Source organism: Abramis brama (genome assembly GCF_963993115.1).
Source record: "Abramis brama genome assembly, chromosome: 23".
NCBI lineage: Eukaryota > Metazoa > Chordata > Actinopteri > Cypriniformes > Leuciscidae > Abramis > Abramis brama.
The window spans coordinates 19,687,413-19,711,463 of record NC_139985.1 but is presented as its reverse complement, the minus strand read 5'-3'; the positions used below and the strand labels follow the sequence as shown (position 1 = coordinate 19,711,463).

The 24,051-nt window shown below is 36.0% G+C and overlaps 2 protein-coding genes across 3 annotated transcripts; both read right to left on the bottom strand.

Annotated features, from left to right (window-relative positions):
- Positions 1-2,958: 2,958 nt before the first annotated feature.
- fam174c (family with sequence similarity 174 member C) lies at positions 2,959-6,029 on the bottom strand. Its single transcript, XM_084100782.1, has 3 exons — positions 5,540-6,029; positions 4,445-4,573; positions 2,959-4,277 (listed from the first exon to the last, which is right to left on the bottom strand). Exons 1-3 carry the CDS (start codon positions 5,812-5,814, stop codon positions 4,274-4,276), a joined length of 408 nt encoding a protein of 135 aa, XP_083956908.1. The 5' UTR covers positions 5,815-6,029; the 3' UTR covers positions 2,959-4,273.
- A 321-nt stretch (positions 6,030-6,350) lies between these two features.
- ptbp1b (polypyrimidine tract binding protein 1b) lies at positions 6,351-23,793 on the bottom strand. Of its 2 annotated transcripts, none has more exons than XM_084100773.1 (16): positions 23,698-23,793; positions 23,113-23,163; positions 21,766-21,796; positions 17,654-17,714; positions 17,387-17,559; positions 15,330-15,476; positions 14,621-14,830; positions 14,396-14,506; positions 14,071-14,245; positions 13,905-13,985; positions 13,657-13,802; positions 11,066-11,099; positions 10,150-10,242; positions 9,083-9,299; positions 8,929-9,006; positions 6,351-8,328 (listed from the first exon to the last, which is right to left on the bottom strand). In XM_084100773.1, the coding sequence occupies exons 1-16, from the start codon at positions 23,703-23,705 to the stop codon at positions 8,196-8,198; spliced, it is 1,749 nt and encodes a 582-aa protein (XP_083956899.1). In that variant the 5' UTR covers positions 23,706-23,793; the 3' UTR covers positions 6,351-8,195. The 2 variants fall into 2 exon arrangements, with proteins under 2 accessions (XP_083956899.1, XP_083956900.1); XM_084100774.1 differs by having other exon boundaries at positions 14,675-14,830; positions 23,698-23,792.
- Between the last annotated feature and the right edge of the window lie 258 nt (positions 23,794-24,051).

Below are 24,051 nucleotides of genomic sequence, written 5' to 3'. Positions count from 1 at the left end.
AGACAACAAGTCAACTGCCTAGGTTTTCAGAAGCAGCCTCTTTCTGAAATTATCTTTACTTTTAGGGGTAGCTCTTGTCAGTAACCACAGGTATGATTGGCTATTGCATAGGAAAAAGTATCAACGCCCCTCTCGAAATCACAGGCGAGAAAGTGATTTGAAAACCTTAATATGAAGCATTATCAAATTGTTTAGGCTACTTACGGTTTGCGCTGTCAAATCCAATAGAGTTGGCTGCTTCGTCTTTCTACAAGTCTCTTTTCGAACTCTCCATTATACTGTGCCTCGCTTACAAATCAGCACTGAAATGCTCCGAACAAACATATAATCCTCTGGGACGCCATTAAAATGAAACCTGAAAATTAAATGGTATTGTTTTTCTAAGGTCCATAAAATAACATCTTAGAAGTAATTTTCTATTCTGTTTTTGACCCTCTCTTAAACATTTGTTTTGATAGGCATGCCGCATTCAAGACTTGGAAGTAAATGCCCACTGCTATGATTTAGTAACAGTTTTGCGTATTCAAATCATTTTGAACATCCTTATATGTGTGAAAAGCTTTGAAAACTTCTTAATCCCGAATCACAAGACAACGGACCGACCTACATCTCAAAACAGTGTGGCGATGAGTCAGATCCACAAATATGCTAAATTAACCATTTTTGGAGCTTGGTAAAATAAATGCTTTGTCTATAATGAGGAACATTCAACAATATTAATGATTTGACTGCACTGACACTACACTGTAAAAAATGATTTTATGTCAAAGTAAATAAAACAGGAAAAATCATGTATCTTTTGCTAAGAATAATTTTGTAAAAATGAAAACTTTAGTATATTAAGTAAATCCTAATTATATACTAATTTTTTACTTGTAAATATTAGACATCCAACAGACAAGTGAAATTGACTTCTGACTCTCTGGCATATTTACATGCATTAATTAAGTACTTGAAGCAAATTTAAAAAAATCAAGTAAAATTTAGTCCTTGAAGAAAGGAATCTGCGCATGCGCAGAAAGAAGAAAACACGCGATGATTGAGGGATTTCGAATCTCCACTCCAACGGCTCTCGACAGGTAAGCAACAGTAAAAAACTGCATTATATTACGGATTTATAATGATTTTTTGATTAATTCAACGATTGTCTTGTCATCACTTCATGCTATACATTTGAAAAGTTTAGTGTTCTTAAGTTTAGAGACGTGCTCCAGAAAAAAGTTAAGGGAGAGGCAGAGGCAGAAAGCACCCTGTTTATTTTCTTTATTTTACAAAAGCACAATGTTTTATTTCGATTGAAAGTGGAAAAAGTAGACATTTAACAGTTTATTTTTTCATATTTCTTAAGTCTGTAATCTTTATGACCAAAAATGACGGAATATAAGTCTAATTTGCTGCTACGCGCGGGCGCTTTTGCCGACTCAAGAGGGTTAATGACGAGTTAACTTTGTAGACGTTAGCCATATTTTTTTCTCAGTTTTAAACTTTACGTTTTACACGATTTATCAGTAATTACGCCTAAAAACCATGAATATGTCACTTAAATCATGATCTTTTTGTTTAATATTTATTTTGTGTGCAATTTTCTTTATAGATGACAAATATTGGCCACGAATTAACAATAGGCCTAAGTGAGAAGGTTCTCGTTCCCTCATCGTGCACAGTATAATTCATTTCCTCATTCATTTGCTAAATCGTGCATACTATCTATTAAATGGTCCCTGCTTTTACTAAATCGTAACCACGTTGTAAATGACAATAATTCGTACTCCCAAATTCCTAATTCGTAGCCTTGATATCTGCTGTGTGTCACATGTTAGCATTAATGTGTGTAAATTGACTATGAGAGTAAGGTCATGCAGGATGTTTTTAATGATTTGGTTTAAATGAAATGAATAATGTGAATGCAAATTAATTAACTTTTAATTTAAAAGTATTAGCTGTTTACTGATTATTGTTTTTTTCTCTCTCTCTTTTCTTAATTTCAGGATATTTCTCAAATGCATTCAGCCCTTTGTGCCTCCGTTGCTGTAAACCGGTTGAGAGGGACAAAGAGAGAGACCGAACACACTGAATTGTTATTATTGTCATTATAGGTTTCTGTATATGCTTATTTCTTAATAAATTACTCTTAACTGCACATTGTCACAGTATTATTTTGTCACATTATAAGAGTAACATTTAATTGAATTTAAAATAATTACCAGCACTGCATAAAACAAGTAAAATGTATTTAAAATATCAAGTGGTTTTACTTAATTATATTAATTATATCAGATTTGTAAGTAAAAATTACTCAATATAATTTAACAGGCCAAGTTATATGTACTTATTCACTTTGTGAATTTTACTCGGCTTAGTTAAGTAGATTTACTTAATTTCCATCATTGTGAAATTTACTTGAAAAAAATTTGTGCAAAAACTTGCCTTATAAAAATTGAGTAAATTCTACTTATTGTTTTTCTCAGTGTATTAGATAAGAACTGAACTGGACGATGACATCACTGTTTTCTGCAGAACTGCCTTATAGATGAAATAAACGAATTTAATAATTGATGATCTTCACAACATAACTGAATCAATACTGATCTGACTTCAGCTGAACAATGACACGGTTTTCTTTTGCTGTTCCTTCGTTTGCGTCATTGAATCATTTTCCTGTTATTATCACTTTAAAGCTGATTTAAAACAATCTGTATTGTATAAAGCGCTATATAAATAAAGGTGACCTGAAGATGTTTTTAAGCTATTCAACTTACAGGATGTTTTTATAGTAGACAAAGACCTCTTGCATGTCAAATGATTTCTCCTGTCATGACCTCTATAAACTCCTGAACACTGCATCAGTTCTACATAATGATTTAATGAAAATTTAAAACTTAAATGTTTTTTTTTTTTTTAAAGTCAAAGTAAATCAATAACTTCAGAATGATAAAAATAGACAATAGAGAAATAGGAGAAAATATAGAATAGAATTTAATTACAAAAAAAGCCCAAAACACATCCAATCAAATGCACTTACAAAAAGGCGATGAATGCAAGGCACGCTTCAGGAATCATTGGAATTATGTACATTAAACATTGATAGAGTAATATTTCATGCATTTAAATTTGACAGTATTGGACAGAATTGACACATCAGTACATTTATAACCATGTCATTGATGCCCTCATTTACACCTCTTTGAAATGTCAAGTTGATAATTTGTGAATGCCGTGGTTCGATCCATATACCTCAAAATGGCTTACTGTTTTGACAGCACAATCATTTGTCATCTTTACTTAATTGCACTGGAAAAAAGCATGTAACTTCCACAAGTCGACCTTAATTAACACGCCCAGTGACTTCGAACGCAGAACTGAGCACGAAGCACATCTACGTTTGGACCCAAAATGTTTAGTCTTTAAAAATACAACTCATTTTATTTATCAAACCAACCTTGTAATGATACCAAGACAGTCAGGGTGTTGTCATGGTATAAAATATCATGACTGGCTGTTTTTGTTTCTAAACCCTAAAAATTAAAGTGCATCTCTTACATATGCTGGTATTTGGCATATTCATACATATGACATCCATGAATTTATGACACTTCAGAATTTACATCTGAAAATAATAGCCAGTATAGTCCCCGTATAGGAAGAAAGAAAGAAAGAAAGAAAGAAAGAAAGAAAGAAAGAAAGAAAGAAAGAAAGAAAGAAAGAAAGAAAGAATTTAAAAAAGAAAAAAAGAAAGAATTTAAAAAAGAAAAATATCTATCATAATATGATGGTACATCTAAAACAAAAAAATCCACATAGTCCAAACAATGTAATGGTCTCATAAATTAGCAAACAACTTTTAGGACCGTTAGGTTTTTTTTTTTTTTTTTTTACAATATTAATTAACACACATTGACCGGAAAAAAAAAAATGCATAAGTAACTTTGGCACAAAACAGTTTTATAGCAGAAAGAAAGAAAAGCAGATCATTGCTAACTTTCTTTCCACACCAAAAAAAAAGAAGAAAAAAGAAAAGAAAAGAAAAAAAGTACGACCTTCCAAGAAATTTCCAAAAAGATCTATTTGGTCATATCAGTCCAAAATGTAGCGATCTAGTTTAAAGCCACACCTTCCACTTCATTCTTGGAACAAAAGCATCCAAGCGTCATGACTAGGTCCTCTCATGGTTGTTGAAAACGACGACAAAATCATTCAACAACCATTTTGGTGGAGAGAATGGGATTGTCTTCATTACATTCTTTTTCTAGCAGTGTCAAACATCCCCAGAGATTCATCTGTTAAAAGAAGCAGGGCAGAAAAGCTGTTAAAAGCAGGTCAAACAAGATCATATCTGAGGAATAAATTTCCAACATCACAGTCCAAAGTCTAAAGTTGAGCAGAGACTGAGTGATACTCAGTCAATATTTGAGGGATCTGGCAGAATAATCTAGTGTTTGACTACCTTCTCAAAGATTTGGCTTCATAAACAGTGTTATCGTCCTCATCGCTTTCCAGGTGGGCCATCTCCATTGTGTCGTCATAGTTTGAAAGGAGCCCGTATTTCTTCCTCTGAACACCTTTTTTTTTCAGACTTGAACGAGAGCACAAAGAAGAACCATTAAACACTTGAAGGAACAGTTCAAACACACACATACATATATATATATATATAAAAGGTAGGTACACGATGTAACTTTTTTTTTATTTTTTTTTATTTTTTTAAACGCAGAACAGAGGAGAGTCTGCTGGCAAAAAGAGAATGCGACCAATCTCGTAATAAAACAATGTTGTGCTGGATTTCTTTTCAAGGAAGTACCACTTCTATTAATGGGTAAAGCTGCAGTAATGTCTTCAGCAAGTCAGCTTGAGATCCTTTCCATCTAAACTGGTAATATTTCTTAAGCCTAGTAGTGAATGTTTTATGAACAGTAGGATAATCTCTCTCTCTCTCTCTCTTTTAGTTATGAGAAAGAACCATATTCATCCACACAGTCACGGAGAGCCGAAGCACAACCAAAACAATGTTCTTCTGCAAAATGTATGGATTTTTTTATTTTTTTATTTTTTGTAAATGCAAGAGGGCCAAAAGTTACACAGTGTAACTTTAAATAAAAGCGGCCCACATAACTATTGTACTTAATTTAGCAGTTTTAGTGGACTTCTCAGGGAATAATTATGACATTTCGGACTGTAAAGTAAAGTAGCGGCCACGAGGGGGCGACTCGCTCCATGTAGATTTCAAAAGCCTTTTCAACAAGATGCGTCTGGGTGGAATCTTCTTGTAAGCATACATCCTTAATATTTCTCAAACATGCTTTTTATTTGAGTAAAACTTTTTAAATTAGCAATATCATGTTAAAAAAATAAGTTAATTTGTTTTTGAGCAGCTCTTCTGCTCAATAAAAGGCACAACGCAATGTATGACACAACGCAAAGTTTCTTCCCATAAAAACATTTTTGCCATCACCGCTGCATTTCGAATCGATGACTATACTGTCTAGTATTAGAATATACATAGTGTGTAAACTTTAATACACCTAATTTCCGGATCACTTACCGGACCGCTCTCACTAAGAAATACAGAACTCCGATGGCCGTGATCCCGATAAGAACATACAGTGCCCGGTTAATCATCGCGCCATCCAGATCGAAGCCCATTTTGCTGGTGCTTGTGGTGTTTTTATCAGACCCATCGGTACTGATGCTGATGTTGGAAGTGTTCTTGAGTGCGGGTTGTTTAGTGGTACTGGGCTTCTGCCCATTGCTCGGTTTGTCGGCATAAGAAACAGCCCACAAAGTCAAAAGCAGAGGCAGAAGTAATAAATGTTTCATAGTAATCGAGTTCGTGGTTTTTAAAGCCAAGAGAAGATCCACACACAAATATGAAGTTCGCTTTAACGACTGAGTCCAGTTCCTCTTCCTGGTTGAAGACGTGACGACACAGCACACGTAACGTTAGTGTTACGGTAAATTGTGTCCTGAGGGGAATCAACAACGAGACCAGGTTCCTTTGTGAGGCCATAAACACGTTCCATTCACCTTTTCCACAGGGTTCAGATAATTAATAATGTACTATTTTGATAAGAGACTGTGGTTATTGTGAGAATGTTTGTTGCCTGAATCATACTCTACGCAAATACGTCGACCCAGTTGGTAGTTAGTAGCTACTCAAGTCCGATTTCGTGAGTCTGTGCATAATGCAACGGCGAGGCGTTTCCGCAAGGGAATTAGCATATGACTTCACTTTTAGCTCTTGCAGTACTTGTGTGATGTATGTTTATGTTATCTTCTGTCATGAAGTCCCTCGTAAAAGAAACAATAACTGTCCATTATTTATTGACACACGAATAAACGTCATGTACACAGACTGGAGTAAAGAAATATTTATTGAAGGCAAAAAGTACAATTAGGAATGCCATGAGCAACAAGATAAAGACTGAAAACAGTGTAATCCTGATTTTAACCATTTTATATTGAACTATATTTTTTTGCATGATGATGGTCCATAGCTGTAATCAAAATATACACGTTTTCAGGAAATATAAAAAACCCATAACTTTTAACATTGTGATACAAAAATAGTATTTACACCTCATCTGTCCACTGTAAGAAAAAGCACTTTATCTAAGGCAGATGTTGTAAAATGAGGGTTTTTAATGTTGTGCAAGAATGCATAATCAGGTTTTATCCAGCCACTGTGAAAAATAAATGTTTCCAAAAATCCAAAAATGGGATTCTTTTTTCTATATCCAAGGAGCATTTGCATTTTTTTTTAAAGCAGCACCTTTTTTTTTTTTTTTTTAGATTGGTCCCACACAAATTGTAAAACATACAACAAAGAAAGAAAAAAAACATACACAGAAACTAATGCAAAAATGAAAAAAAAAAAAAAAATAGTAAAGTAAAATAACTTGATCAATTATGAAAGCTGGGAACATAATATAAACAAAGAATATTCTATTTTCTTTGCATTTTCTGGTCCGAGTGTCAAATTTAGGCCACCACCATCAAGCCTTTCGTTAAACATCTTTTGAAAGTTAATGCAGCTGAATGTCACCAGGATGGACTGAATCAACCAAGACATTTAAAAAGGCACTTGTCATTTCAAAGACCCAAACTCAAACTTAACAGAGGTCACTGAAGGCCATTGTGTCTGATCTGAGCATTATGTGATGTGCACAATTCAGCAGATGTGCTGACTTTCAGTCATTTCCGTCGCCTGTCCCAGTTCACTTGAACTGTTTCCATCACAGATCACACAGTGCTGTTCTCTACAAAGAAGGGGAAGCATCAAGCCATTCTGAGAGGCCATGTTTGTACATGCCGTTTGTCGTGAGGCTAAAAGGTGTCAGGATGTCCCTTAGAAGGTACATGGAGGAAAGACTTTGGTATCAAGCTGTAGTGTACACACAGGTACATGAATACATAAAATAAATGGGGCATTGAAGTAGAATATCATAAATAATCTACATCACACAATAACATGAAGCCGGACACTGAACATCTACACAAAATACAGGACAAACAGTAAACGGACAGCGGTTAATGATCCGCTGACCACAGCCAACATGCAATGGCCCACAGTATAAAAACAATACAAATCTTGACAACACTATAAGATATAAACACAAATGATTGCATTAACTTGAAGGAGAAAAATGACTGTAAACATTCTATGTCTAAAATACAGTATAAATGCCAAAGCTAGAGGATATGATGACTACAAACCTACTGGGAGATACATAACGCAGAGGCGCAGAGTTTAAGGCCTGTACCATCAGCCTGATGAAATTACCCATGTCTCATAGGAGCATCAATGCTTGGCCCTGAGGCCACGAAATGGACTGTAAACCACAGATTTGCAAACATTAGTTGCAGATGTTTGACTGAGGTTCTAGAGATCTGAAGGCACAAATGGAATCAAAGGCCTGAAGTGGTTCATCTCTGCTTCAATAGAAATCATTTTTACAAGCCTTAACTAGACGGAAACTAATAGATGGAGTGATACATACAGTTAATGAACTTTTCAGGGGAAACTAATAATACATCTGTTCTAAAAATTGGACTAAAATAAAATAAAAAGAACATTTGTAAATATCCACTAAAATGCCTCTTAAATAAAATAATGGAATGATGGAAGTGAGCTTTGTGATTAAGACTCATTAAGGTTTACAATGACTGGCCACTCCCACCCATTCTAGAGAATATTTCTCTCAAATGGTGGACTTGGAGAAGGAGACCCTAAGATGGTGGTTTTCTCCAAGATCATGGTTGTGGAACTGGATAAGGCACTCGATTGCTTCCTCCACCGAACCCATCTGAATCAGAGCCATCTTGCGATCCTTCCTGAAAGTTGATGAATTTGTTAGTATTTCTTATGGATAAACCGACATAGAATTTATGTGCTGAACAATCAATAATAATTACAGATTGTTGTTGCCAAAAACTGCATTTTAACTCAAAATAACCAGGTAGCAAATTAGTTAAAACCATTCACTATATACTAAAATTAAACTAATAATGCAAACTAAACTAACTAAATAATAAAGTTTTATAGTGCATATAGGTGATCATTGTGTTCATACCATTTTTTTACTTGAAGTGTTCTATTTTAAAATAATAATAATAATAATCATAACCATGAAAAGGCAGAAATTACAATGAAAAATGACAACCCAAGGTGTCTAGAAATTCTATTATTCAATATAGAAACAAAATTTCAACATATAATGTCTGCCTGATAATATATTCGTAAAAGTTATGGCTAATAGCAAGCTTATATTTAATACATTAGTAATAAAATAATTAAATATTAAAAGTAATATAATAAGTAATAAATAATAAAATCCCAAAAACTTGATTGTGCACAAGCAAACATTCTGTAACACATTAAAAGTTATACTTTTAATTGATAGGCTACTGCACGTCACAGCCGCACAGACTTACTGAAAGAACTTGAAGTTCTTGACGAGACCACCACTGCTACCAAAGAGCATCTTGAGGTCATCTTCAACAACGGCGGGTCTAAAACACAGAAACAAAGTTACAGATGAGATCTGGTTTTTAAATTCATAGAAAAACAAGAAGCTGATAAACTCACGGGATGTTAGACAAGTGCAGGGTAGATGAGGGAGGAAAGATGTTGGAGTAGTTTTTGGAGCCTGGCTTCTTGAAGCGATGGAGAGGAGAGTTGCTGTAGTCTTTGGTGAGACCCTGGTCTTCATGTCCCTCCCGTGGCATCTGGACAGTCGTGTGTTTGGACAGTGTTATGCGCAGGGGCCTGCCGTATAACTTCTGCCCGCTTAGATGGCTCATTGCTGAAATATAAAAGTGTACATGAATGTATACACTAAAATTGAAAACTAACGAAATATACAGAGGGTGTATCATTCTCCCCCCAGTTAGCCATGACGTGAATCAGTATACTGCAAAAAACAATTTCAGCACTACCATAACATTTTTGGATTCTTGCCGAATGAGAGGTGAGCTGCCGTTTCAGTTTCACTTTAAATAAATCAATTTTGTCTTGATGTTAAAGAATGCCACTACAGCCTAATTTGTGTTTTATTTTGTTGTTTAATTTATAATTTATAGCTACTTATTTTTCATTCTTCTTCTGTTCTGAATACCGTTAAATTTAAAGAATTTTTTTGTGGAGTGAGGGGAAAATAGCCTTGGCAATAGTGTTTATAATGTTTGTTAATGTCTTGTTGTATTTACAGATATTTAATATATAAATGAATATAATTGTTTGCAATTACGAGGTTAACGGCTGTTTTTTGGAGTAAGATCAATTTCTCTTTCATGCGATTACTTGCTCTTCTTGGCCGGGTTACGTTTCTCCAAGAGGCAAGGCTCCTTAACCGTATTTAGGGGCGTGATATTTAAACAGCCCAAGTTGTAGCTGGGCACTGTGGATAGACGGCGTGTTCATACGGTCATAGAAAACAATGTGTTCGAATTTTAAAGATGTGGCACTGCACAGCTCCTTTTAGAGGAAGGGCTCTGATAGCAATGCCATGCAAAGTGATAGAACATTTATACATAATCCGCCAAATTGGCTCGTGTGTTATGCGTTACCTGCATTGGGCATTCATTTTAAACCATGTGAATTGTGTGTGTGTGTATATTCTCTAAGCAAATACCCATAATATTAAGAGAGTTTACCGAGCTGAGCCTGTGTCCCATCAGACATCTGTATGAGAGCGTTCTCCTTTTTGTTGAACATGATTTTTACTCTCATTACATCCCCATATACACCTACAAAAAGACAGGATCATGTCAGATACAAATATGCAATTAGTTATGATCAGACACACCTCATCAAAACCAGTCTGAGCTATAAAACAACTTCAGTTCACAATCAAGATACTCCAATATATCACACCATCACATGCTTTTCAGGGTACAATTTTTTTTTTTTTTTAAGAAAATGACTAGAGTGTAATAGCAATTTTATCAGGGCTTTGAGTGAAAAAGGACAAAGTAACTTGTTTTAAGAGGAAACTGAAAAAATTCTTAGTTAAGAAAAAAAATTATTTAAGAGTAGAGTAGTGGATCTGCAAATCTTAGAAAGACTGCAACAAGTGTTTAAGTTGTTTTACGATCTCATGAGGAACAGATTAAACGGATCGATTGAGATAAGAATCGTTTAAGACTTGAAAGATAAAAAGTTCTGAGGGGGATGAAAATGCTTTCTAACCCAAAAAAGAATGAACATATAAAACAGCAGGAGTCTTGACTATTAAACCAAGTATTTTAAACAGCTTTTCTCCAAAGACATGCAATAAAAAAAGGTGGAACGAACAGTTTTCAAAAGCATGCAACATTTTTACAAGAAGCCAATTTGCTTTGTTCCGTCATAAAAAGCGGCAGCCTCCCGTCTGCATTCAAAGGAAGTGCTGTCGTTTTCGGGAAAGCTGCAGCTTTTCATGACGCGTCTCATCTCACCACACCAAATACTGCAGAAAACAAGCGAGGCACTCAAAGAATTGGGCCTCACAGATGCCTTGTGAGGAAATAAAACCAAATTAAAAGAACAGAATAAATAAGTGACAAAAAAAGATGCTAAAGGATGACATACCGAAGAGAATAAAGAGGCAGTGGGGCGTAACTCTCTTTAAAGGACAGCAGAGGGGGGCAGCGGAGGAGGAAGAGACAGGTAAAGATCGGAGGCAGAGTGGAGGTTCAACATATCCGAGGCAGCGAGGCAGTTCCACAGGAAATGGCGAAAAACGATGGTTGGATCATGAAGATGGTTAATGGATTGGGAGCAGAGAGAGGGGTGGGAGTGGGGGGGATAGAAGAGAGAGAAATGTTTGTGTGTTTGAAGTCATGTTGGTGTGTGTAATTGTGGGATGATGTGGAATTGTTCGTACAGATCAGATGAGTAGAGAGACATATGGTGCGTGCAGCCAGATGGCAAAGGAGAACGAGGTTTCAAAAACAAAAAAAGAGCAATGGGATGAGGGGAACAGGGAGGGAGAGAAATAGGAGAAAAAAGGAGGTAAAAAAAACAAGGTCAGTATACATAAAGAAATACAAAATATAGTGCTAAATTTAACAAAGAAACTTCACCAGCAAAACAAGCTAATCTTTAGCAATTAGTTACTGTAGTAAACAATGTGCTTTTTTCCCCAATATGATACATGTGTAAATGCACTTTCCAATGGTCTGTTTTACAAAACAGTACAAATGAATGAATAAATAAAACCAACTTCTGAACAGACCAACAGAAAATACAATTTCACAATTTTACTGTTGTATAATATTTGGAGGAGATGAGTGGAATATGAAATAAAGCAGCAACATATTCAAATGGAAGCAACAAGAAGAATGAAGCTCAACTGAATGGAATTTTTTAACACAAAACCTGAGGATGTTAGAGGAAGAAATGACAACGCATTGTAGAAGGGGTGAGGACACTTGAGCGAATAAAGAGCCGGAGCTTCAGTTAATGGAAACTCTAAACAACAGGCTTTTGTGCCCTGTACATTGCAATTACTGAGCGACAATAGATCATAAACGCACTAAAATTAAAGAAACATTCAGCAGTAGTAACAACACCAGTTTACAATATCCAGTGTACCGTTAATTTAAATCAGTTAATACAGTTAAAAGGTTCTGTGCCATTGTTTTAATTTCAATTATCGATATTTGTATTCGAAAATATTTGGGGTGTGACAGTACACTTATCTCACGAGATGAGACGATACATGATATTGCGTTCACGAGAACGAGACAAGACGATATTATCACACTGTTTTTAAGAAATCTTCAATGATGAAATATATGACTGGAAAAATAGTTTTTCATTTACCAAAATGTAAAACAAACTAGGTGCATTTGAAAATGTCTTTACTAATCTTGTAATGAATGTCACTTCAGTTCTACTTGTACTTGAGTATGAATTATCATATGCTGAACAATATAATGCAAGCACTGTAAAAGGTCTTGCCACAAACTCAACTCCGTCGTGCTGATATTGCGAGACAGCTTTTCACCTCAACGAGAAATATTGTCACGTTTTAATACTGAGATCTCGTCACACCCTTAGAAAATATAATATAAAAAAAATTGTTTTAAAAAGGTGTGTTCAACTACGTTGTCATTGTTTTATTTATACCAATATTTCCACATTGTAACATAAAAATTCACATTGCGTTTTAAAAGAAAAGTGTCCCACTCACTGAACTATATGAATGACTGAGTTGCTCATTGCTCAAGCACCACACATTCTAATGAATTAATAGAAAATCATCTGATTTTAATAAAAAACATTACCTAACGAGTCAGCGTTTTTATATCTGAAGTCTCCTTGTACATTCTTACAATGCAAATATCCTAAACATTTAAATGGTTGTTTAATTTCCCCTGCTTACGTACATACATCTTCATTACAGTAGTGAATATCAGATCAGCTGACAGACTGTATTAGAAATGTCAAAATGATTCTTCTGAAATCTGAATTAGAGCCGCACGATTCTGGATAAATTGAGAAACGCAATTTATTTATTTTTTGCTTTAAACAGCGATCACGATTCTGAACAGACAACTAAACAAAACAAAAATGTATTTTACTCGAGGTTCTGACAAAATGTTAAATGCTGCAGCCTATTTAAAATGTTTAATTAATCTGAATGAATTATTAAACAAAAGGTTTGAATTAATGATTATTCAATGACTCACTCATGAATACTTTTATTACTGGATGAATAAAATTATTAATATTTATTGTATTATATAATTTTTTTTTAAATAACATTTCATTTAAAAAGAATGTTCCACTAAGTTTTTGCTATGGTGTCATTGTGATTGTTTTAATTTAAGTGGTTCATATTTATACATTACAATATTTGAAATATAAACTTAATGTAAAATAATAATAATAATAATAATAATAATAATAATAATAATTTTTATTATTATTATTATTATTATTATTATTAAGTGTTCCGCTGTTTTTGGAGTGAAATTTTAGAATTGTGACAGCTTTCCAAATAATGCATTTCTCATTCATTATAAAATTAAACATGAGAGAAAATCGAATTTAAGGATCATTAGGAACAGTAGGCTTTGGCACAATAAAAAAGTCCCTGAGCTTGCTCGAAGACCTAACGTTTAAATAGACATTTTGAGCACTTCCAGGTCCATGAGAGACTACGAACTACTAACCTCTGGGTTCAGGTTGCTGACCAGCATGACGCAGTGGGTTCCGGGGAGGGAGGGGAAGCCCATTCTGCTAGCAGCGGCAGCGGCCGCTGCTGCCCCAGGCATGGCCAGTGAGGCCAGGGCTCCATGAACCCCAGGTATTGTCAACCCTGATCAAGACAGTCTCAATTTACGTGACAAATCACAAGACATAATAATTTGGAAAATGTACAATGGAGAAGGCGTTAGACTCAAGCTGTGTGCCGTCGTACCTGCAGCCTGCTGGATAGCAAAATGCGGAGGGAAGGCGTGTGCTCCCGCATATGGAGAGGCAGAGATGATCCCGGGAGTAGCTGCAAAATACGAGGACTTTTAGAAATTTCTAAAAGAGGCAGAATGGGACTGTGGTTAAGCAAAGTGTGTGCTAGGCATTTGTACCGAAAGCAGCCATATGGTGATGTTCAAGAGTAGGCTGGCTGTCCCCTGTGGGCAGGTCTGGACGAGTATAGTCACGGCTCTTGTCGTTATTGTATTTGACATTTAAGCTGGTAAGTTTGGAAAAGCTAATGCGCAGGGTACAGCAGCCATTGTAGATGTTCTGCCCATCTAGAGCCTGAGGAAAGAGAGATTTTAGTCAAAACTATGCCACAAACATCATGCCAAAATCTAGACTTTCAAATTCTTTCACAGTGTGTGAGCTGGCATAAAACCAAGTTTTAATATTTGTCATTACATAAGATGGCTGATAGATGGCACCACTCACCAGCTTGGCATGTTGTGCTGTCAGGCCATCAGCAAACTGGAGTAGAGCTTGAAACTGATTGTTTTTGGTGAATGTGATCACTTTCAGCACTGTGCCAAACTTGGAGAAGATCTGTTTAGGAACCGAAGATATTTTAGTATCAAACAATCATAACTGCCAACAGTTAATTCAGAAAGGATAAAGTCAGAAAGTCATTTCAGAGTACTAGACTACAGAAGTGTATACCTGGTGTAGGACATCTAAGGTCACGGTGTAGAATAGACTAGAGGAAGTGTATACCTGGTGCAGGACATCTAAGGTCACAGGGTAGAATAGGTTTTCAACGATGACTCTCAGGACAGGGCTGGGGCCAGTCATACCGGATGGGTCAACAGCACCTAGAGTCATGCTACCTGTCTGGACAGCATTTACTGCCTGCAGTGCTGCCTGTGCCCTCTGTAGACACCAAACAATGGCAAAGATTAAATTAGATTTCAATTAGGTTTAAATAAAAGAAAATGGAAAAGAAAAACGTTGTTTATCCATGCGCACTCATGAGTGAATTTGTAGATGGCTTATTCTGAACAAAATCAAGTATGGAGTAAACACTGTTAGTTGTTCAAAAACAGAAAAAGCAAAACAAATTTAGCTATCCTCCAAATGAATGCTGATGGGCTGCAGCTGTGGAATTCACTGCTAAAGCCCTTTAGCGGCATATAAACTGTTTAGAAAAGGGAAACGGGCAGTGTGGAAAATGCAGGGAAAAAAACAAGATGCGTAGAAGACAGCAAACCAGGCCCTCTGCTTGTATCAATCATCATGCACACAGCAGCTGCAAATAACTCTTCATTATAAATGTATACATTTTCAAGTGATCAACTATGTAGAAAAGTGGAATGAAGCTTCGCAAAGCCCGCGAACGTTACCAGATGGACACCCAAAGAGAAGCACATACCACTTGGTTTGGTGAGTTGTCTGTTTTCAGCTCTTTGTGGTTGGAGTATTGCATGAAGATGGGATGATTTCTGATGACGGGTGTTACGGAGGAGTAGTAAGTAACCATCGTCTGTGCTGCTTCTTCGGTATTCATTTCCAAGAAAGCCTGCACAAAAATGCAGATCATGCATTTTCCTTTAAGCCTGAAAAATGCTCTACGCAAGAACATGAACGCAAAATCTTCTAGCTAAACAAGCTAAATTTCACATACACTACTTTCAAAAGTTTGAGGGCGGCAAGGTTCTTTTGATAAAAAATAACCTAAAACAGTAATATTGTGAAATATTATACAGGGTTCATACACATTTTAACCAATACTTTTCGGCACATTTCCATGACTATGTATTCCTGAAAATGTCAGTCGACATTAGAGCTGACACAGAAGCGGCATCAAAACTGGCATTAGCCTACTATATTTACACTTCATTTACAATTGCATAAATAAAGCTATTCAATATTTAAATGAAATGATTTATAATTTTAAAGATACTTTAAATATGAAACTAAAACCACCAGTAGGTGGCGGCAAGTCACTGTCTTAATAAGCAAGTTGTTGGAGTCATTTATTCAACCAATTTGTTCAAACGGCTGATTCATTCAAAAAACAAGTGATTGTTCATTGAATCGTTAAAATGATTCGTTCAAAATGCGGATTTCATTAAATAAATAAAAAAAATCATCGATGTCTGTTGGACTACGGCTTCATTATGAAATTCTCGTCTGCGATATAAAGTGAAAATTGACAATATTGTGTCCAAAAAGTAACTCACAATGTTAACTTTATTGTTAATTTAACTGTTGTATAAAATAAATAGCACATTTGCAATTGTGCACAGGAAAACGGCACTCTTGCTCATGTGATATTCTAATATAACAACATAATATGATATAAATATAAGACAAAAACTCATTTGGGGACATCTATAACTGCACTGGCACATCACGCAGTGAAAGCAAGCATGAAAGAAACGCGATGTCAGCTCGCACTCGCAGTGCCTCGTACATAGTTAAAACAATGATTACAATATCATCATAGTTCATAGACAATATCGCACACTCCTAAGCACATAAAAAATGAACTTACAATTGAACTGACAATTACTCGTTTTCTTCTCCTCTCGCGTGCAGGAGACAGACGTAGGCTAATATGCTGCGTATCGTTTCACATGCGGCCAGAGCTGCAATCCTCTTTCCGCTACATTCTCGACCCACCGGTGCTTGCAAAACTTCCTGGCATTTCAATTAAATTTCTGCCAGCACCGACTTCGCCTCAGGCAACATCAAGTGAGTGAATCGGAAGTAAACTGAACGTTATGCCGCCCGAATATAAGGACGTTAAGACAACGCGAAAATATTTTAGTTATTGTATTAATCACATATTATGCTGTGTTAAAAAAAAAAAATTCCATGACTTTTACAAAACTTTCTGAGTCTTTTTATTTTTTCAAAACCTTTCCAGGCCTGGAATTTGCATTTTTCAAATTCCATAACTTTTCCAGGTTTTTTCAAAACGTACGAACCCTGATTATATTTAATATTTTTATAGAAACTGAGATACTTTTTTTCAGGATTCTTTGATAAATAGAAAGTTCACAAGAACAACAATTACTTGAAATAGAAATCTTTGGTAATATATATATATATATATATATATATATATATATATATATATATGTCTTAGTTACTTTTTCAATGTAATTGCATCCTTGCTGAATTATATTATATTGAATTGAATTAATTTCTTTCAAGATTCTCAACAATACACTCACAAACAATTTCTAGCCAAATAAATAAGTCTGATGTTAGCGTTGCTAAGCTGAATGCTTAATATGCGATACAAAAACAAATCTAGAACACACTAGTATTGGTGACGGTACTTATACTTGTTTGAGAAGAGCTTATTTACTGCATAAATGAAAAATCCACATTTTTTAGGTGATGAGCTTTGGTTAAGTCAACCTTTTCTCCTACTCTGAGCTAATGCTAAGAATGTCATAACAGGAGAGGCAATGGTACCTGGTTCTTTCCCTTTAGCATGAGCAGATTGGTGACTTTGCCAAACGGAAGGCCGAGGGAGATGACCTCTGCTTCGTTGATGTCATTGGGCAGCTTCCGGACATGTATAACTCTGGACGGGGCGGCAGGACTTCTGATTTCACCTTTGAACTTCTTGCTGTCGTTGCCGTTGGCTACATTGAGAACAGATGATCAGGATGAATTGCTGGGACAAAACTAAACACATCTGAGAAAGAAAGAAATAAGTATAGAGCATAAAAATACTACCTGCTGAGCTCATGATATAAGGCCCACTGGAAACACAGGAGAACAGTTCGTCAGATCCTCTCTGAAGAAAAAAAAAAAAAAAAAAAAAAAACTCTAGATCAAACCGTGTAATTTTTATGAGGTTTAGACAGTTTAGGTCAGTTCTGAGGTTTACAAACTTATAAACAGGACGCTTGAAGTAAAGAGGAAGAACATAATGATAGATGAATCCAACTTTTAGCCTAAATGGCAACAACAAGTAGTAAAGGAAACAATGTAAGTGGGATGTCCAAAAAAGGACAAGTTTACATCAGAAACTCTGAACGCAGGAAATGGGCAATGCTACATCCAGCCTTCTTGTGCAAACAGCAGAGCCTTAAGGGCGGGTGGGGTCAGAGATCAACCACAAGACATCCCCCACTACAAACCTATGAAGGAAGATCTCTGTAGACCATGGAGAGAGGGGTGGTTTTACATTTCCGGGTCGTCGACCAAGAGGAACGTGTGTCCAGAGTCCAGACTGAATTTTGCATTTGCTCTTTCACACTTTTCTTTGTTAAAGAAGGACGGAACATGTCTAAAACCTCTCAACCTCTGCGCTTGGTATCAAACACCCCATTTCCAACACCGCTTAAGCCAAGATTACACATGACTTAAAACGTGATTAACATAAACAATAAATCACAGTTCTGCAAATAACTGTCTTTGTCCCGTTTAGTTCGGACAATTGAAAGCAAATGTTTGTTCTGGTTGTCCATTATCCGAGTACAGACATTTGAGAAAGAAAGTAACAGTAGTTGGATGAATTAAACTATATTCTGATTGTCCAATCACAGCGTATAACTAAAGAAAGAGTGAAATAAGTGTATTCAGCAGAAACTACTAAAGCCCATGCAACCGCACAGGCCTGCCCACCACATATTAAAATTCCACAGTCAAACTACTCAATGAGAACCACATGTAACCCAGAGGGGGGTGGCTGCACAATATACATCTGCTATGACACACTAAGCTAAAAAAAACAAATGTTTAAATGGTTACTGAAAAACACGCTAAACTTTACGCTTTTACAGAAACCTTCTTTATAGCTCTACTCAGTTGCTTGTTACCCTAAACTGTGCAGTTTTCTAGCAAAACGACCAATGAATTGACAACATGCTTGCAACATTTTTAACAATAAAGCACTAACAACTGTTAAAGTGCTTGCGTTAATTCTTTCATTAAAGGATTATTAAATTGGCCTTTTAGAAGTAGAACTACTATTCTAGTCAAATTCACTTCTAGTTTTGGGTTATGGACACAGTGTTTATGGAGTTTGCTTTGCTCCACGTAGCTGGTATGTTGTGAATGTCTAATATTAAATGTGTATCATTTACCCTGTTTTTATATTTAGCTTACCTTTGTTGTCATCCAACACTTACTTAAAATTGAAAACACAGTTAAATGTAATCTTTAAAAAAAACTCTAAACAAATATCCTTATGTCATTCTGTACATTGTTATAAAAAAAATATCAAATTGGATTTTTACGGAGCCCCCAACATGACATGCATGGAAAAAAAACAAGACATCAAGACCACAAATTGATATGTTCACACAACTTCCCTCATTTTAGTTAAATCAAGTCCATATTGTACTAAAATGAAATTAGAATTTTCTGTGGTTTCTGTTACATAGCTACGCCATCAATAGTTTAACTTGAGTTGAACCCAGAACATTCCTTCAAAGCTTCTAGATGGTGTCAGACAGCACTATCTCTGTGCATTCAATGAAGTTAATTAAGCATGACAAACACAAACATTCGATGTGTTAACTTTTTGTTGGGTGTGGCATGATGGGATACTTGCTTAAATAGATTAGGGGGTGTGAAGGACAGGGGGAGGGGCGAAGACCGCAACAATTCACAAGAACAAAAAAAACGGGGCCGTTAACACGGCTCCGATTGAAATGCGCTCACCATGGAAACCTTGTGCTGCAGGTAACTGAAACCCAACCCAGAACTGAATACACAAGACCCATTATCTCCATACGCCCAGGTGTGCCTTGAGCCATTTACTACACTAACCATACAGGTTATGAGCACAGTTCCAGACCTTTTTACATTGGATAGTACAATAGTAGCAACTGCCGATCAGAAATTGTCCCTGTGGAGAGTCTATATACGCGGCACTGCACTTTTTTGACAGATAAATACCTGGTTGTGCACCCTGACAACACAAAAACAACATCACAATTTTAGCGAGTTAAAACATGCTGAGAGTATTGTGGATTGTCAGCTCGCTGTAATCAGCACCTGTGACCCACAAGCTTTCGACTTGCATTCTTTATGAGATACCGAGAACAAGAAAGAGAGACTGATAGCATCAAGTGAACCCCCATGTGACCCATTAGCACCTCCCCCAGCCATCTTCCCTCTGATCAGCCCTGCTGAACAAACACAAGAGCTACATGTGTGTGCTGAGTGATGAGGCAAACATATTTGCATTTGATGAATAGACTGCATTCATTTCATCATATCAACAGCCAAAACCAATCTCTGAGGAATGTCTCTGAAATGGGTTCAATCATTAGGTAGAAACCTCAATAAAATGCTTGTCACCTGTGTTCACAAAGACAAATAGCCTACAGTCATCTGAAGACCATCAAAACAACCAGAACATCCAATGATTAATTTAAAAACATTAAATTAAAATTGATCATCTACTTTTCTTAATGGATGTCTTTGACCTTATTGTGCATTAAATTTCAATGCATTTTAAATAAAGAAAACCTATTTTGTCCTGATAACAAACATTTTGTGGGTATAGAAAAATAAAATCAAACAATAATATGGCCCAGTGTTCATGATAAACATCAAGTTTCTCCCTACATAATTTCCTACTGTAAAATTGGTTTCACTCTGACATGCAGCATATTAATATCTTGCGATTGCAGTTTAATTTAGCCCAAAAGACAAGACCGAATAGCTTGTTCCCAGTTAACATTGACCCTTTTTACAGCCTCTGTGTTCTTATTTTTTAGTAAATGATTGGTGTATGCTATTCCACCATTTTAACAGCTTACATTAAAATGTAAATATAACATGCTATTCCTCTAAAACGTCTTTCCTTTTCTGATGACATCACTTAGACCCCATTAATGCTAACCAATAGCCAAATAGCCATTTAGAATGTCTTGTTTCAAGCAAACTTGCATTCAACCTAGCTCAATTCTTGTCATCCAATTTCCAATCCAATTAATAAAATTGAGCCCTATCCTAATTTTTTTCCCTGATAATCCTGACACTCAGAAATGTCACATTACATAATTTGCATATTCATAGAATCACGTATACTAAATGAGGCAAGGGTGTAGAGTTACATTCAAGCTATTTTAAGAATATAATTGACTACAGGGGGACTTTAACATTTAGGCTAATTGATCTGAACCTGAGACATTATGCCCTTACAATTATTTAACTCCAAAACTAGGAAACATCTCATATAATTTCAGAACCAACTTTTCCAATTAGCAAAAAACTCTTTAACAGTGCCTGCCCCTTTACCATAGTAATCCTCAGATAAATACAGTGCCGGTAGGTTTCATGCAACATAAGTTACTGCATGACCTGAAGCGTGTAAGTAACTAACCTAAATGAACCTCATGAATCAGCCTTTGTTCCACATCCTGTAGGTCCCTCCTCACTAGCCACATACCACAGGAAATAATCTTTAATGAGAGAATGAGCGGGAGTGTTCATGTTGTGGCCTCGTAAAGGCCGAACCAGGCAGCAAGTTTGGGATTTCTTAACTACGCATTTCACAATAACATATTATGACATATGATCCGGCATTCATTTTTTTTAAAGTTAAATGAAAATTCAGATTTCATAAAAAGTTGAGAAAGCACAACATGGAATGGAACAACGCCACAGTGCTTGTTCTAACAAATCTTTTTTTTTTGTTCGAAATGATTCACCTTGTTGCCAGGATGAATCATATCTAGAGTGATAGCACAAGGTGTGGAAGTCACAAAGGCCATGTGAGAGCCATGGCACACAGACAGTTAAAAATCTGCTCTTATTGAACCAATTCAAGCTGTATAGCACGTGTCGTCTACCGCAGTGACCCGAAGGACCAAATATAAAATTCTTACCTTTGTGCCAACTGCAATATCGTGAACAACGCTGTAAAAGAAAAGAGAAAGGAAAGGAAAAAAAAATCAGAGCAGGAAAACAGAAACAAAATACATGAAATTAGAAATGGAGAACAGAGGAACCATTCTAACCCCACGCATATGTATAAAGTCCCAATTAAACAAAAGGTAAAGAAAAAAAAAATGTTCATGCACAGGACAGTGTGTCTAATGTGTAATTTTCAGAATATATCCCATTTCTGCAAGCCAATAGGTGAAATTAAAATCCTCAACCAAAATAAGGAATGTGATTCATATTTAAGTGAGGTCTAATGAGTCTAATATTTCATTTGGTTCATGTTGGTCAGATGTTTTTCCCATTAAAGGAATAAGCAGATTGTGAATAGACTGCGCAATCTAGTTCCTTCCCACGTATCTCCCTTAGAGCAAGAAATATGAGTGGTATTTTGGGTCAGTCTATGGTTGAAGATTAACCCCCACATCCTGTTTCACATGAACTCATAGTAAACGCAATTCCAGAATCCCCCTTTGGATCAGGTCTTCAAAAAGTCCTCATATCTACAAAGCACAGCTTTAAGGCTTTTATGTTTGAAACAATGAATTGAAAAAGAAACATACTGTGCCAAACAAATACGGATACATCTTCCCCAAGAGGGAAAAACCTTTATGCAAATGAGAACTCAAACAAGGGGGCCTGAGGACTGGGGTCATTTTTTCACAATACCTGGGGTGTGGTTTTAGTTTCTGTGTATCATCTTACATGGTGCATGTGCAGTGTGTCTGTCTGGTTCATCCAGGTCTATCAGACTCATTTGAGACCATTTACCATAGAAACCACAATATCTGCCACATTACAGTAGTTACAACAGTAATTGTTATACCGCTATGTGGTATTAACCACCACTAGGTTAATATTCAACAAATGGAGTTTCTTTTTCACCAAAGATTGTGAAATAAGTTTCAGAAAATGTTGATTACTCAAGAAGCTCAAGAAGTTGAACAATATTTTCCATACATATTGTGGTTGCCCTTTTTAACCCCAAATTTGCAGGTTTAATTACAGTTTAAATCTACATTTTTTTGCACTGTTCAAGCAATAAACAAAAAATAATCATAATTTAAAAAAAGCAATAGTCATTGATAGTCGACTGCAGAAATTTAAAATGGCAAAGTAACTAGGCTACTTTGTTTTTGTGGAATCTATGGCAACTATGGAGCATTTTGTATGAGAAACACTGTGGCACACTGATATTTCTGTAATAAAACTACTCAATAAAAATACAATCTGTGAGAGGTTAAAAAAAAACACACACCAATTCTGAGCTATAATATTTCAGATAGACTTACTCTAATTCTGCGTAACTTGATCCCATAGGATACAATTCAGTCTCTAGGCGGCTGCACAGGGAAAAAGATGTCAATGCCATCACACAATCTAACTAATCAAGTTACTCTTACTCACTTTACTAATAATTTTCTGGTTAGAAAGAATAACACAACTTTTAATGCCTGCTTTCCCCATTTATGCGTTTTAAAGAATGTTATTGTTTACTTTTTACTTAAACTTTTATAACTGCATACGATGCAACAAGTCCTCATGGTGGAAATAGAATTCTTTTTGCAGAAAACAAACTCAATTAGGCTGCAAAACACGAACACTGATAGTTTATAAAAAAATCAAACAGGCAAACCAGGGGGGGAAAGCTAAATGTGCCAAACAAAACAGCGAGCATCATGCAGAAGCCTGACGCACGAAAAACTACGGGTTTGTTTGTTTCATCGTAACTGGTGATGATAAGAGCTGTTCAATCAAACAAAACAAAAATATATAGGCTACATACCAGTTGATAAACGTAAGGCTTTAATAGTGCAATGTTTATCACCAGGCAAGTCCAACTTATTTTCCATTCATAACAACGTAGCATCACTTACCCGTCCATTGCATACAGAGGAACAGCAGCTCTGATCCGCAACTTTGTTGCTTGGCTGAGTTTTCTTAAAGCGCTACAAAATGGCGGAGTGCGTTGAGTGAAGCCTCAGCGATGAGCTCGGTGATTGGTCAACCCTAGAAAATAGTGGAAGTATAAGACACGAGGAGGATTGTGATTGGATAAGACGAGTTGAAAGCAAAGGGCGGTTACAGTTGAGGAGGGAGAAATTGCGTGTCGTGCATCCTAGTATTGTTCTGCGTGTTTGAAGAATGGAGTAGCCTATTCACTAATGGAATAAGTTTTAATTTTGTCAAATAACCGGATTAACCTGTTATTTTGCCAGTGTAATAGTAAC

Excerpts from the sequence above, each read along its gene's own strand:
- fam174c (XM_084100782.1), bottom strand. The coding sequence starts at position 5,814 with ATGAAACATTTATTACTTCTGCCTCTGCTTTTGACTTTGTGGGCTGTT. Across the intron at positions 4,574-5,539 it reads TTCTTAGTGAGAGCGGTCCG|TCTGAAAAAAAAAGGTGTTC; the intron begins GTAAGTGATCCG and ends CTCTCGTTCAAG.
- ptbp1b (XM_084100773.1), bottom strand. Across the intron at positions 21,797-23,112 it reads TCAAGTTACGCAGAATTAGA|CGTTGTTCACGATATTGCAG; the intron begins GTAAGTCTATCT and ends TTTCTTTTACAG. Across the intron at positions 14,831-15,329 it reads ACAACTCACCAAACCAAGTG|AGGGCACAGGCAGCACTGCA; the intron begins GTATGTGCTTCT and ends TGGTGTCTACAG.